This window comes from Pelodiscus sinensis, chromosome 1 (assembly GCF_052426305.1).
Source record: "Pelodiscus sinensis isolate ZL-2025 chromosome 1, ASM5242630v1, whole genome shotgun sequence".
NCBI classification, from domain to species: domain Eukaryota; kingdom Metazoa; phylum Chordata; order Testudines; family Trionychidae; genus Pelodiscus; species Pelodiscus sinensis.
The window spans coordinates 57,420,841-57,437,544 of record NC_143052.1 but is presented as its reverse complement, the minus strand read 5'-3'; the positions used below and the strand labels follow the sequence as shown (position 1 = coordinate 57,437,544).

At 39.8% G+C, this 16,704-nt stretch overlaps 1 protein-coding gene across 2 annotated transcripts in view; it reads right to left on the bottom strand.

Moving 5' to 3' along the window:
• Positions 1-540: 540 nt before the first annotated feature.
• The window catches only part of ANO6 (anoctamin 6), a 186,101-nt gene continuing 169,937 nt past the window's right edge, over positions 541-16,704 (bottom strand). Inside the window, exon 20 of one of the 2 annotated variants that reach the window (XM_006126492.5) lies at positions 541-1,018. In XM_006126492.5, the coding sequence (XP_006126554.2) occupies positions 974-1,018 (45 nt within the window). In that variant the 3' untranslated portion in view covers positions 541-973. Of the gene's footprint in view, positions 1,019-7,361; positions 7,404-16,704 lie in introns of those variants that run through there. The other variant, XM_089779468.1, reaches the window with a different exon arrangement.

Below are 16,704 nucleotides of genomic sequence, written 5' to 3'. Positions count from 1 at the left end.
TTTTGAAATTTGCATAGTGCATATTGCATACTTATTTCAGTTTGAGTGTAGTCTAAATGTAGCCCAATTCATATTGCTATACTTTAATTTGCCTTCCTCACTTAGCTCAACATGTTTTGCCCCATAATCAATATTCTAATATTTTTCTATTCCTGGGCAGAATACATTTTTCTATGTTCAGTGAGATATATGTGACTATATACAACCAGTAGAAACAAAAATCTAGCTATGGGCACTCTGCTGATCAGCTGGACAGCATTTGAATCTTTCCTGAGTGGCCGCACAAGTGCCAAGCTTACAGGGAACACTGCATCTATTTTGGGAAGAGTGTGCCTGACTAATTTTGATGTGCTCTCTATAGTCATTCTGTTGCACTTACGAAGATATTGAGGCATTTGGCATTTTTCATTTAGCTTCAGAAGGGTGATGTTAGTCAGTAAATATACCTTCAATTTTCTTTTCAATAGTTTATTCTAAATTGACATCTTTCTTTAGGATACAGAATGGAAAAAATAATACAAGTAAAATATACAGACACTGTACAAATACTCTTTCCTCATTGCTAATATGGAACAATTTCACAATCATTATCCTGTAAGACACTTGATCAGACAACCTGCTAGATGTCTTCCAAGAAACACTGAAAGATCCATCATAATACCAGAGAATAATTACTTTCATTATGTATTCAAATTCATCTGAAAACCATCAAGACATTAAAGAAGTTCTCATCCAGCTATTCTGTATTGATACAATGCTCAGTACTGCCTATAGAATTGGATGTCCTTGATTTACCTGATTAAACAATGGGCTAATCAAGTCTTGCCTTTCTAGAAAAAGTTCCTGAGTTTCCTGAATATTGTAATTTGGAGGTGATGAACTCCAGTTCTTGAAATGTTCTTATCCATGTTGTCCTCTAAGATTTTTCTTTTCCTGGCCACAGTACTGATACAGAGTGGCTAATATCAATATTTTAATCATGTCTTTCTTTATAAATTGATTTCTGCTGGAACATGTCCTACAATAGAAAAATAGTTTTTTATTCAAGGGTACGGTACCTTGTTATGAACCTGGGTGGATCCAATGTAAATCCAGCTTTGGATATTTGTGAGATATGTGTATGTCCATATCCTTCTTACTAAACAGGAACAAATACTCTCTTTAGGATGACAGGGGAATAAAAATCAGGTTATCCTTGGAAAGGGAAAAGAAGCAGAGGTAATCTTAAAATGCTGCAGTACATGGAAGATCAAGGGAAGACCTTCTTTATGGTACTTTATTGAATTCTACTATGTAGCAAATTTAAACACATATCCATTAGCCTTCACAAAGTAAGAATTTGGAAATCAAACAGAATGTGATCTATCATCTGTCCTAAAGGCACATCCCATTTTGTGATAAAACAACGGACAGGGTATTACTAAATCTGAACCGGGGGCATAAATACTGTATGTATTATGTAGGAAGTGAAAAAAAGTAGTGCAGCAGCTACTGCTTGCCCAAACCCAAGGGTCTTCCAGGAGTAGCCTTACCTTTCTCTGACCTCTCTTTCTGCATGCAAGGGGCAGTAGGATATATATTAGAGCTAAAAGAGAAATATACACAGTATGATTTTATCATATATTCAGATGTTCCAGTTGTCTCCTCCAGACTTCTGCTGCTTCATTGGTCTGGTAGATCTCTCTCCCCTCCCCCTCCTCCCCCCGAATTTTTAAGAGAGCACCACCCAACTTCTCCCTTTTGAATGCAGGGCAAGCAAAACCATTCCCCTGTCCTGACCTCAAGAGTATTCTGGGAACCAGGAATTCTATTCTGGTTAGGGTCTTTATATCATGACAGTTGCTATGGTATTTGAGCAACTACTAGAGTTAAAAAGTTTCCAGTGTCAATCAAATGAAGTTTCTTCTCCACCTTCCCCCTAGGTGTGAATCAGGGTCAATTCAGTGAATTTTACATTTGGACCAGAAAGTGGCATAGTTTTGTCAAGTTTATGTTCAGTGCAGAGAGAGAGAGAGACTCATGGTGCTCTGATCATGTTCACTCCTTATGCATGTTACAGCAGCAGTCTGAACTACCCTTTCACTCCAAGAGTATGTCCTTCTACATCAAGTACACTAGCAGTTCAGGGTGGAATCTTATATTACTGTGTCCACATTGTAGTCCTGATCTTGAAGTTTTGATCTACATAGGCAGAGCCATGTCCCTTTGCAGAGGTCCATTGACGATTATGAAATGCTGCCTGCATGGATCAGTGTGCAGGGCCCTGGCTATGTAACTCTCCAGTAAATAGAGAGGACATAGTTCTCTGCTTCTCTTAATATCACATCTGCACAAGCAGTTAAGTTGTTATGATTTTAATCCCTTCTTTCTGTTGCATTCTCACTCATATCTTTGCTTGACCCCTCTCTCCTGGTCCATGGTCTATTCCAATGCTTAATTACCTACAGGCTACATCTACACTGGCCCCTTTTCCGGAAGGGGCATGTAAATTTCACCAGTCGTCGTAGGGAAATCCGCGGGGGATTTAAATATCCCCCGCGACATTTAAATAAAAATGTCCGCCGCTTTTTTCCGGCTTTTAAAAAAGCCGGAAAAGAGCGTCTAGACTGGCCCCGATCCTCCGGAAAAAGTGCCCTTTTCCGGAGGGTCTTATTCCTACTTTGAAGTAGGAATAAGACCCTCCGGAAAAGGGCACTTTTTCCGGAGGATCGGGGCCAGTGTAGACGCTCTTTTCCGGCTTTTTTAAAAGCCGGAAAAAAGCGGTGGACATTTTTATTTAAATGCCGCGGGGGATATTTAAATCCCCCGCAGATTTCCCTACGACGACTGGTGAAATTTACATGCCCCTTCCGGAAAAGGGGCCAGTGTAGATGTAGCCTAACTGTTACACTTTACCTTTCCTAGTTTTAGACCATTACTCTTTGTTTTGTCGTCTTTTGGTAATGTGAATAATCCTCTTCCTTTGAACGAATTTATACAACATGATCTTTTCTCCCTGGAGTCTGTTCATTGGCAGCCTATAGAAGTTGAGCTCCTTCAGTATAACTTCCTATTTTTATGCATCATTCACTAGATAATTATTTTTTGCTGTGTTTTTTCTTTAGCTTTTCAATTCCCTTCTCAGGTTATGGGTCCAAAATGAGTGAGGTCACAGCCGCATTCCCAGCGACAGTATTCTATAACCCAGTGTCACTCTTATGATGTTAACAGATTAAATTTAGTCATCCCCCTGAACTCTCACTGTATCTCTCCACATGAAGAGAACAAGGAAGGAAAAGGGAGCAGCCATTAATCATCTGCCATTCCAAAGTGTAATTAGATAAAAAGCTAACCTCTTGTGATTAGTTAGGACTTGTGGTAAGGATACAGTGAAATTTGCAAAAATCAGAAGCACTGATATCCCTGCATGTGTTGGATTTTTCCCCATAGGGAAATTTGTAATAATTTTCAGAATATCTTAATTGATAATGACAATTATAGATACCCAGTTATTCCGCCTCTTTGATAAGTTTGGATGGATAGACTCTGGCCAAAAGATGAGCAATAATTTCTGATATATAAGCATATTGACAGCAAGTGCTAAACTAATGTATCTTGGGCATTGTTTGTTTATTTTTAGGCCTGATCCTGTGGTCACCAGACTAGATTTACATATAGCTCATTGCAGGATCAGAATTTTAGACTGTAAGCTCCACAGGGCAGGGACTGATGTTGTGTGCTGTGTACACTGCTGGGCATATCATCTGCCTTTCACAAAATAAACTCTCAATAGTATCAGGTATCTTACTTACCTTGTATCAGTCAGGACTTTTAAAATCCCTGGTGTTCCAAATGCAATTTACCTAGGTAATTACATTTCTAAAACGCACAAACAAAGCTAGTTTAAAAATATATAAATATATATATACACATTCTCAATGAGCAATATTGGGTATCTCTGGAAGAAAAGAAAACTTGAAGCAATTATTTTTCTAGTATCCTTATTAGTCTCAGGACATTTGTGCTGCATTACCTTCTTTTTAATATAGTAAGCGATAATTACACCCCTTGGGTACATCGTGGTGGCTGCCTAAACACATCTAGAGTTGTTTTCTTATTACAATAAAAATATTTGAAATTAGAGACTATTTGTTCTTTAACATCAGGAGCACAAAAGGACATATGAACAAACTTCAATCTTTTAAAATGCTTTTGAACTGAGATATGCTAAATACCAAAAACTTGATTGGCTCACCCTCAAAATGACCATACCTCTCTGTTTCATTACTTTTATTTTTAGTTTTTTCATCTCTGCTTCTTAATCAACTTTTTGCATTAGGAAATCTAGTACAGATGAGCTGGTTGAATACCCAAAAGGTCTGTATTCTGGCAGATAGGTGCAAGTATTGCAACATTTCCCACCATCTCCACTACACTGATAGTATTCAGTGACTTCATCAAAGTCAGGATTTCAGTAGAGCCTAAGGGTATGTTGACACTAGGAAATTATTTTGAAATAGCTTATTTCCAACTAATAATTCCCAAAATAACTATTTAAAATAAGCTAGTTTGAACTAATATTTCCCGAAATAACTATTTCGGACTGATGGCTCCCAAAACAACTATTTTGAAATAATCTAGTTCAAAATAATTTCCTAGTGTAGACATACCCTAAAACAATAATTTGTCTACCGAAATTATTATAATAACTCCCCCCCATCAAATGAAAGAATAGAATTAAAATTATTTCCTATCACAGTGTGATTACATATTACTTGGAATGTCTATGCTTCTGTACATTAGTTGAACCTGTACCCTATGTAGTTGGCCAGCTGAAGGCTGAGATATCCTCTTATGCCCTATTTTCAATGGTTCTTGAGTGGTGTATAGAGCTTGTGTTGACCGCACAGGTGTGAATTTCATACAATGGGAATGTGCCATTTTAATAATCCATCTTAAGCTACAGGAGAGCAGTAGTCATCATAAATTTTCTCTCTAGAAGAGTGAGCACACTTTGTTACTGAACAGCAACAGAAGTGTTTTTTACTTATTTGCTAGTCTGTTTAAATCCAAACTTAACATGCGGAAATAGTGTTTTTTAAATTAAAATCAAAGTCCCATTGACTCTGTGGCACAATGTGACTAAAGAGTCAGTGAAGCCACATCTTAATTCTGTGGTGACATTAATGTATTCTATCATTTTGAGCAGCCTTCATTCACTCCTATCTGGACCTTACCTCCCCAACCACATTTCACAGTTAAAAATACTTACCTGACATAACACGTTTTCATTTTTTTCCCACCATGATTATTTTTGAAGATGAGTTTTTTGTTATGGTCTCCTGACAGCCTAGCTTCACTTCTCTGGTTTTGGTACCCCATGATACTGTTCAGGAGATCTCCATCATTCAGAGGCTCTCTCTCTCCATGTGCACCTGGGAAGGGGGAAGCTTGTTACCACCTTCACCAGCTCACTGGCCCAGCTTCTAGGTCTTGGCTGCTGCATAGTTCTCCAGGCTGTTTAGCTTGTTAGCCTAGACATTTGTCTCCCCAACTCCCTGGCTGCAAGCTGGATTCCAGCTCTCATGCTCATTAAAATGGAGCAATACAGGGAGCATAGCTAAATGGAACAGGGCCAGGAGCATTCACTCTAATCCTACTAGCTCCCCCTGGTGGGGAAATATGTAGAGTAAGCGACAGCTGCAGATTTGTCCTAGTAGATTAATCCAAACATAAAATGTCAGATGCAGGGTGTGATATTGCACCCCCATATTTTTTATGGAAAAATGTTTTAAAATATGAATAGAGCTTGTAATCCCCCGAATATGTATATTCCATCTGTGTGCATGTATCACTCCTGTATTTGACGTTAGAAATATGAAGTATAAACCTGTTCATCGAGCTAGGTGGGCTAATGAAAGCCATTTGTAGTATCAATGAACTTAATAGCCAGGTAGGGCACTCAAGACAATGATCTGTGAATAGTCTTGTTTTTCCTGTAAGACTGGACTAAAGTTGGCCAGGGCACTTGTCTTGGCAGGACACCTAATGCTGGAATCCTTTGTGGATATGGTATTTTTCACTGGAGGGAGAAAGCACTGAAATACAAAGGATTCCTTCCTGCTTTCAGTAAAATCTACAGGCAGGGAACCAAGCAATAGGGGAATTGGCAGTTGCCAGACAAAAAGATACCCCCTGCTTACCACTGAGATGACTGCCTGCTGCAAACAGCTAAGACTGAACAGGAGGAAGCATCAGGCCCAAACTAGGATGCTGCCTAGCTTGTGATAATGATGATTAAAACTACTATTACAGTAAGAAACTGCAAGCAACAAGTTTCTTAGAGTATTAAGCTTAACTGGCCTTTTTTGTTTTATTTTGCTTAGTAATTTATTTTGAATGGTCTGTTATCATTTGCAACCACTTAAATCCTACTTTTATAGTTAATAAATCACTTTTGTTTATTATTAAATCCAATGTAAATAATTGTTACGGGGGGGGAGGGTCAACAGCTGTGCATCTCTCTTTCATTGGTAGAGGAAACAAACGTATGAACTTGCATTGTGTAAAACTGTTATGCAGGGTAAGATGTATTTATCTGGGGTTCTGGTCCTGTTGGGGATGGGTACTGTGTAAGTCCCTTTTGACTGACCCTTCCCGGAACTAAGCTGCTTTCAGTGACTGTGTTACTCTGCTGTTGACTGTGACCCCCAACTCTGTGCCTTGCTGGATAGATCAGAGGTTCTGGCTTAGTAGAACAAGGTGATGGGGTGCCCCAGAGGGCAAGTAGGTGGGCTCAGTGGTATAATCAGCCCATCAGGTGACAGTCTCAAGGGGATCTCTGTGAATGAACTGATAAATAGGATAACAGTTACATTGGGAAATCTATGGCAGAAATACTGAATTCTATGGCATCTTGGAAAATACAGAATTGTTTAGCCTACAGGACCTTAACTCAGATGAACAGGATGGTCAGACCCCTCAGAACTAGTTCCTCAGTTCTTCAGACAAGGGCATATAACATCACATTAGTTTACACTCAGTTCACGTTGGAAGTTCTCTCTGCTGTTCTAAGGGGTAAACATAATCTTTTAAAAATGATAAGTCTGACTCTGGTGCACAGTTCTGCAGCAAGGGAGGTGGGGGATTCTTTGGCAAATTGTATGGCACTGGACACATGGAAATCACATGGCCTTGCTAATGATTCCTTAGATTATGGAGTCAGATTTCTGTAAGTTTGCTCTTACTCTTTAACAGGTTACATACATCTCAACTTATCACAGAAAAATCATTGTATATGCACAAACCTTCAGAATTGAAAGAATAATGCTAACAATATGTATGTATGATATGACAATCCATTATTTGCTTGCAACATAATTATATGTTTTAGAAACTTACCCCATGAACACGGTTTTCAGAGTCTGAAAGCAAAGAAAAAGCAGATGCAGTGCAAAACATATGCTACACAACCTACTGTTAAGTGAAAAAAAAATCAAATGTGAAAATAAAAACTTTATGCTCAGTGAGCTGATGAGCACAATTTTTAAAATTTGGCTGAAGAAAGTATGTGCTGTTAATGTCAGTATAAAAAGACACTGAAATTGGAAAGATGAAATAACTACAAATGAGCAACTGCTTAAAAGCTAATTGCTCCTGTTTCCATATAATTCAGAGATAAAATTCACACTAAAATTCATTTTGTAAAGAGGAAGAGATCTGTGAATCTGAAAGAAGAATTTTTCCCTATGTCTCTCAAAAACCCTGGGGCTTCCATGCTTCCATGTTAAGGAAAAACAATAGGCCAGTAGAAGTGCCATTGGTTTGCATTCACTATTTGCAGAAAGAGTGGAATTTGCCCTCTGAAACAGCAGACTCTAAACCTTGTGGATCTTAGCAGAGCCACCAGAAGGAAAGGTCTATCCCCAAAGAGGCTTTTTGCCTCTACATAGGGTGCCAGTTGCCTATTCCACTACCTGCAATTGGTATACAGCCACCTGCCTCCCTGCCTCCTCTTGATAGTATGATTCCTGCAATCATTAGCCATACTGCTAGGGATTCTCTATATCAGGTGTGCTGCCATCCCCTACAAAATCTCTTAGTTCCTATTGGATGGAAATCAGCCAATGGGAGATGAGAGATTTTGCTGGGGGGGGGGGGGGGGGGAGCAGCGCTTGAAGCCTCTCCCTCCCTCCACGCCGCAGCACAAAGAGCCACATGCACAGCCAGCCAGCAATCTGGGGCTGCTGGCAGGGAAGCCTGAATGAGAGTGCTGCAGGCCAGAAACTGCTCAGGTAAGTGCCTCCTGGCCAGAGCCTGCCTCTGCCACCCCACCCTCTCCAACACCCAACTCCTTCAGAGACCCTGCATCCTCTCCTAAACCCTCCATCAGGTAAGAATCCTCTCCTAAACCCATATCCCCTCCTGGATGCAATCCCCTGCCCTCTGCACCCTCCCATCCCCCAGCCCAGGTCACAACTCCCTCCCCACAGACGTTTCACCCCCTCCTGTACCTCTTTCCCAGTGAGAATCCCTTCCTGCACCCACATCCCCTACCAGACCCTGCACCCAATCCCCTGTCACAAGTCACAACCCTTCCTTCACCCATACTCCCTCTCAGACCCCACGTTCCCTCCTGCACCCCAGTCCTCTACCCTGAGTAACCTTCTGCACCTTACCTCCATTCCAAAACCCTGCAGTCCCTCCATAGAAAAGTGCAGCACTTGACCACTTACCAAAACCTTGGCATGGCTCCCCATCAAAAATTATTGCCCACCCCTGCCCTATACTGTCCGCTGTCCCCAGAGACCTCTGGGTATGTCTATATGGGCAGCAATCCTAGTGATGCATTGTGAGTTGGAAGATGTAAAGAGAGGGAAAGAGTGGCGCTTGACAGCCATAGGCCTGGATCAACATGAAGCCCCTCCCCCGGGACAGGGGAACATAGTGCTGAGCTGGCAGTCTCCTGTCTCTTTCCCTTGAGCCCGGATTCTGGGTTTGTGGTTGCCTCCCGTCACAGAAGTGGTGGAGGGTGCAGAGTCTCTTGGGTTTAGGAATGGCATTAGACCACAAAGGCTACTGTGGAAATCAAATACCTGATAAAAATGCAGGTGACATTGACAGATTGTCTAAAAAGACAGCAGAATGACTCTCTAAGATTAATAGACTCTAAAAATAATGACAGTGAAAATAATCCTATTTAGTCAAAAGCATATATCAAAATATATTTTCTTTAGAAATCAATAGCAATTAATCTATAACCACAGTGACGGTATAAACTTAAAACAATCCAGAGCACCAAAAACATGGTAAGAGTAATGTGTTAAAATTAGTCAAGCAAATATAGCAGAAACATTAAGAACAAGATTTTAAAACTGATAAAATCATGAAGACAGTATGCAGGCAAAGGTTCACACAAAGCATTTTCTCTGGTTCAAACCACATTTTATGGGACATAAAATTTTGATCACAATCCAATTTTGTGCATCTGAAAGAATGTTGTTTTTTTCTAGTTTGTTTTGTTTATTCAATTATTGTTTTTATTTTTTATTTTTGTTGTTACCTTTAAAGAAGACGCATAGTGGCAGAAAAGAACTGGTTCTGACAGGGGTCACTGGAGGAGCCTTCAGAAATGTTAAGGTCTTAAGGGCCTGTGTGTCTGGTCCATTTGTTGGATTGTGTCTCAAATTTACAGTGTAAGCTGTGTATGACAGGTCCCATCTTCTTAGAGTCAGTGAGATGTATGGTGCTAGACTGTCACTCAGGAGACGTAGGTACTGTTCCCAGCTCTGTCACAGATCAGAGCTGGGAACACTTCTGTCACAGATCTTGGACAAGTTCCTTCCCCTCTGTTTGCCTCAGTTTCCTGATTTGTAAAATGTGAATAATGATGTTGACCTCCTTGGAAAAATACTTTGAGACCTCTGAATGAAAAACACTATGCAAGAAAAAAGTTTTATTGTCAGCTGTTTGTTTTTACAATGCTCGCCTGATTCTAAGTAGTCATCATCATTGTGTTCCCATTATGCTCCTGGGCTACGTCTAGACTACATCCCTTTTTCGTAAAAGGGATGTAAATTAGACGTATCGCAATTGCTAATGAAGCGGGGATTTAAATCTCCCCCGATTCATTAGCATAAAAATGGCTGCCGCTTTTTTTTGGCACAGAGCTTTGCCGGAAAAAAGTGCCAGTCTAGACGTGGATCTTGCGGAAAATAAAGCCTTTTCTGAAAGATCCCTTATCCCTTTCCCTTATTGATAAGGGATGCAGTCTAGACTTATTGATAAGGGATAAGGGATCTTTCAGAAAAGGCTTTATTTTCTGCAAGATCCGCGTCTAGACTGGCGCTTTTTTCCGGCAAAGCTCCGTGCCAAAAAAAAGCGTCAGCCATTTTTATGCTAATGAATCGGGGGAGATTTAAATCCCCACTTCATTAGCAATTGTGGTACGTCTGATTTACATCCCTTTTACAAAAAAGGGATGCAGTCTAGACGTAGCCCTGGTGTTTAGGGCAGCAATGAAACTGCTCTACTCCTGTCTGTTTGTGGCAAATCTTTCAATGGTTCCCCAGCTGTACCCCAGATTCCCCAGCTTGGCTTCCACTGCTCTTCACCATGTTGTTTATGGGTGATCTTGTTTTTCCTTTTATTTAAGTGTCCATCTTATTGCTACTCCGGTGATGGAATCAGTTTCCATAGGAAGCACATGGCCAATCCATCTCCAGTGCCTCCTAGCAATGATGGTGCTCACATCCTCTTGCCTGCACAGTGTGAATAGAACCTGGTTTGAGATTATTATGGGCCAAAAGACACAGAAGATTTTTCTAAAGCAGGTTGTATAGAATGAAGATAGTTTGGATGGGTCATACTTTCTCATTCCCTAGCATTCGGCACTATAATGTAATGTTTAAAGTTTTCAGCTGTGATAAATCTTGAGGTTGGTTTTGGCGTTGTATTTGGATGATTTCCAGATTGTACTTAAGCTTCTGAAGGTGGTTTTCACTTTATTGATTTTGTTCTGGATGTCCTGACTTGTTCCACCCTCCTAGTTGATGGAGCTGCCCAAGTATGTGTTTCTACATTGCACATTGGTGAAAACAGTCCTCCGTCCATAGTGGTGATGGTAAGGCAATATTAAAGGTCATGATATCTGTCATTTTGTAGTTGATTTTCAATCCAACTTGTTAGCTGAATACATTGAGTCAAATTGTTTTTTTGTATATATGGTATTGTGTATATGATAGGGGAGTGAGATTCTCTGCAAAGTTCAGGCCTTCAAGGAATGGGAACAGTGTCCTCTTAATGCCTCTTGACATGTCTTCTGTTGCATGCAACGTTACCCAGTCAATGGCAATGTTGGAAGAGGATTTCAGACAAGGCACTCCAGACGTTCTCCTGTTTTGACTTCAAAACTGAGCTCACTGCATGTAAAGTTGAAATAGAAACTTTAGGTGATCTTGATTATATGGAGAGGGATTACGTATGCCAATAGAATATGCCATAGGCTGTTCCTGTGAACGCTATCAAAAGCCTTCTCAAAGTCTATGCAATTTATGTAGAGTTGCTATTGACATTTGAAGCATTGTTTTATTATGTTTTGCAGAGGGAAGATGTGATCTGTGTATGTATGTCCTTTCAGAAACCAGCTTGCTCTTCTCTGAGAACCCTACCAACTGTCTCTATGAGCTGGACTATGGTCTTATGCAACACTTTTTTTGACATGGATGAAAGTGTGGTATCACTCCAGTTATTACAATCATGGAGTAAACCTTTGTGGGCTATAGTAAAGATTCCAAAGAAAGAAACTCTCATCTGGCACCTTTTTCCTTTCTCAGACTGATGTAAATAGAGAGGCCAGGATACATGCTACTAACTCAGGATTTACCTTGAACAATTCTGCATTCAAGTTATCTTTGCCAGGAGTTTTCCCATTTTTTAAGAATTTGATGGCTTGAATGATCTAATGATATCTTTGTTTAAGTCTTCACCAAGAAGTTAGGTGGCTATTGGATACTAAAAATGATCCAACAGCGTGACACTGTTGCAAAAAACAGCAAACAGGACACAAGAAGTAATTCTTCTGCTCTACTCCACACTGATTAGGCCTCAACTGGTGTATTGTGTCCAGTTCTTGCAGTACAGTTCAGGAAAGATACGGCTAAATTGGAAAAAGTCTAGAAAAGAGCAGCAAAAATTATTATAGGTTTAAAAAGCATGACCTATGAGGAAAGATTGAAAGAAATGAATTGTGTTTAGTCTGGAAAAGAGAAGACTGAGAGGAGACATGATAACAGATTTCAAGTACCTAAAAGGGTGTTACTAGCCGGAGGTAGAAAAACTGTTCTCCATAACTTCTGATGATAGGACAAGAAGCAAAGGGCTTAAATTGCTGTTAGATAGGTTTAGACTGGACATTAGAAAAACCCCCTGTCATTTTAAGTACAGGAGGCCTCCACTTTACGACGGCCCAATTTATGACCCCCCGCACTTATGACCTTTTCCATAAGTGTGGAAGGGGCAGAAATCCCCCGACTTACGTCCTAGTCTCCACATTTACAACGGCGTATGATGCCTGTTGTAAATGCCGGCTCGAGTTGTAAATGCGGGGGGTCGTAAATCAGGCCGTTATAAAGTGGGGGCCTCCTGTACTTAAAATGACAGTTAGGAAGTTTTTCTAATGTCCCATCTAAACCTCCCTTCCTGCAATTTAAGCCCTTTGCCCCTGACTTGCGACGCTATTCTCAGAACTGATCGCAAGTTGGGGGCAGCCAGTACTGGAATAAATTGCCTAGGGAGGATGCAGAATCTCCATCATTGGAGATATTTAAGAGCAGGTTAAACAAACACCTGTCAGTGTAGGGGACTGGACTTGATGATCACTGAAGTTTCCTTCCAGTTGAATGATTCCGTGATTCTACCTCTTCCTAGTTGGCGTTTCTGCATTGGTATCAAGATCTTCTTCTTCTTCTTAGATGTTTGCTTCCTCGGTTGTTGGCTCCCTGTTCAGCAATTATTTGAAATGCGCTGTCCTGCGCTGATCTGCTCCAGCCTGGGTGCTGCAAGAGGCAGGTAAACTATTCTTTTTAACAAAACAACCCCATCTCTCCACCTAAACTTTAGCCTTCTTGTTTCATAAGAACACCATTTGAAGTACAGCTAACAGGAAGGAAAGAAGGAATTCTACCATCCCACTTTGTTACTCCAGTAAACTGACCTCACAGCTACTGTAACAAAACTCACAAGGCTAGTATTGATCCAAAGCAGCAGCATCAAGACCCAATGCTTTTGGAAAATGACTTTTCCAGAAAAAGCACAGGAAGAAGAAGGAGCCCAAACCAACTTCTTCTCACAGGTTTACCCACTACCTTCAGGGACAAGCTGCAAGGTGAGTACCGCACAGAGAGCTTGTCAAGAGTTCTTAAGAAAATCCTCCTCCTCCTCAGTCTCATAGTCTATAGTACTGAGGAACCCATTAAAAAAACCATGCTTACTCCAAGCAAAGATAAGTACCATATGTAAGTAGAAATCTGGCAGCAGCTGACTGAAGTTATAACAGGAACAAAGGGAAGTGTCTATCTGTGCAAAGGCAAAACCCGGCTGACAAAAAGCAGACAGATACAATCTGTAGCTATTCAGCAATTGGACTCCAGCTTGGTACTTCATAAAGCAAGCTGTGCACTTATCAGAATGATAGATTATTGGTTAAGGGAAGAGTATGGGTATTGTTAATGGCTTTGGGTCTATTTGAAAAGCCATCTCTCTGCTTTGGTGCCACAAAAATGGTCAGTAAACGCGTGTGGGCTGAAACCCCCTTGATTTAAGAGGGAAGGAACTGTTGTCAGGGAATTTTTCCACAACAGTCCCAAGTTTAGAATACATTTTCCAAGTTTCCTACCTTAGTCTACAACAGCCAAATCTTTCTGCCTCCAGAGCAAACCACAGTCTCTCATATCTTCTCCCAGGATTTTGAAGAATGAAGGCTGAGCTGAGGTTTAGGATGAGAGTATTATGATCTGTGACCAATCTCCCCAGTATTTGGAGAGAAGGTGTTCGTGTGGAGAAGAGACAGTTTTATGGCAAAGGTGTGTTTTGTTCCTGATTTTGGAAGATCTTAAAAAACCTCCTTGCATCCAGAGAACATTTTCCTCAACCTTGAATTTGAGCAGGTTTCAGATCTTGGCTCCTAGGTATCTCCTCTTGGTTTATAGATTGGAAGAATGAAATGTATACTTACTTAGTCCTAGTCTGTTAATTTTCAGTCCATAAAAGCTTTAAGGTCTTTAAGTTTAAAATTTTTTGAGCATATTTAGTAAGGTAAATCAATATATGTTCTCTGATATTGCTCTATCCTATTATCCTATAAAAACCCAGTTTGTTTTAGATTAGTGAATAACTCCTTTCTTTAATTATTTCTAGATCTGTGTAAAAAGGGTAGGCCTTTGAGTAGCAAAACAGACTATTTCTCCCACTTGATAAGCATTTCCTCCAGCAATAATGTCATAATTTGAGAGGTTATTTAATTTTCCTCTGATTTAAATCTTTGATGCATTTATTTGTTGTCTTTATGACAGCATAACATATTGGACCTCACTGTGATGGAGTGTGGTCACAGAAGACACCCTTGGGGGAGTTTCCCAGAATGCTGATCAGAGGCACACAGGTCCGATGATGAATACCCAAGGGGGGAAGGACAGAACCAGGTGGACAGTTTTATCAAATAAAAAATATGTATTTATGACAGTGGTGAATTTATAGTATTTATTCTAAGATTTTTAATAGACCGTGTTAATAATGAATTTACAGTATTTATTATATTCTATGATTTCTAGTTAAACGTGTCAGAGATATAAGGATGGGAACGGCAAGGGGAATAGTCTCTAATCTTAAAATATCCAGCTACACAAATTAAATAACAGTGATAACTACAAACTCTATGTACTACCCAAAACAACTACAACACTAAGCTTATACAACAAGAAAAAATCAAATCATACATATCAACTTACACAGCACACAGAACATTTCACAGATATCGGTTCGGTTGCGAAGGCCTTGGTTACGCCCGAGAGTCGGGGGAGGTGGCTGGTCGGTTGATCAGGCCAGCAGCGCTTTGAAGTATACGAGAAGGCACACGCACGGTGGTACGTGTGTTGCGAAGACCTCCTTGAGCGAACTGTGCGATGGGTATTTATCCCCAAATCTGCACATCGCTTTCCCGTGCTTGCATATTACCATTTATGGCCCAATGGTCACCAAGTGGGGGGTCTGTGTCCCAGAGGTTGGGCCGAAACTGTGCAGGTTTCATGCGACCAGGTAAGCCCCGCAGTTCTCACGCCAAGGTGACGGGTGGAATAGTCTGAGGCTATTTTCCCCTTTTCACACCTTCCCTTTTTCTAAAGGCAATGGTATGCAGGAAGGGTGCGGCCGGTTTCTCTCAAGGAGTACTGCAGCCCACTATAGCAAGAGTGGCCTGGCCAAACTTTTTTACTGGGGGGGGGCAGTTTCTTTTCTCTAACAAGGCATAGCGAGGATGTTTTGCACCCGGGGGCAAAGCCCAAATTTGCGCCCCCCTCCCAATCATTTGTTACTGTGGATCTGTTATTATTTCTAAGTCAGCAAAAAAATAAGAACATAAGAGAAAAAATCACAAACACTACTAATAGCCAAAGATCCTTGGATCAATTAGTAGATCAGTTAGTAGATAACAGTAGAACTATCTTAAGGGGGATTGGATTAGTATGGGGGTGCCTGGCTCTGGGAGAAAGGAGGGGAATATTTTGTTAATGTTTTGGGTTTTTTGTATGTATTCCCAAATAAAATCACAAAATGTATATTAATTTTATATCAATAAATATGTCATTTTTTTCAAATTGCACAAAGAATTATATGTTTATGCAAAATTTCAGATTTACAAAGTATCTGAAATTTTCACAAAAACTTGTTCTATTTGATTGACCATGGTCTATACCTGTTTTCATTTCAACAAAACAAGTTATGTATCATATAAATTTTTTTAAAATACCTTAAATTTATATTTAAATTAAAACTCATTTTATATGAGCAAATAATTTTATACATCAAATTATTGTATTATATTAAAACAAGACCTGAAAAATATTATGAAATATACCTAAAACATAATTTATAATAATAAATAATTACAACTGCCCTATAGAAGTACATTCTCTTTGATGTCCCTGAAAGCTATCAGTTTTCATTTGTGTGGCCCTCAGAGGGCTTCAAGTTTGACATGCATGATCTACATGTTTGTTAGTCTTTAAAGTGCTACCGGATTATTGTTTTTTAAGTTTTTCCTCTTGTTATAAAGTATCTTTTATTTACAAAAAATAAGTAATATTTTTCAGGTCTTGTTTTAATATAATACAATAATTTGATGTATAAAATTATTTGCTCATATAAAATGAGTTTTAACTTAAATATAAATTTAAGGTATTTTAAAAAATCAATATACTCACCCCTGCCCCAGAGCCAGGAACCCCCATTCCAATTCAATACCCCTTCCCCAGAGCAGGCACCTCAGTCCCCTCCATACCAATGCAACTATAGGTAAGTCTCATTAATCTCTGTATTAATCATTTTCTCATTGATTTTTTTTATTTTAACTTTGAATCAAGCCCTTTTAGTTTTGTAATAAGTCTTTCATTTCTTGTATTATGTCCTTTTATAGAAACCTTGTATACTTTTACAGAACATAGAAACTTTGTA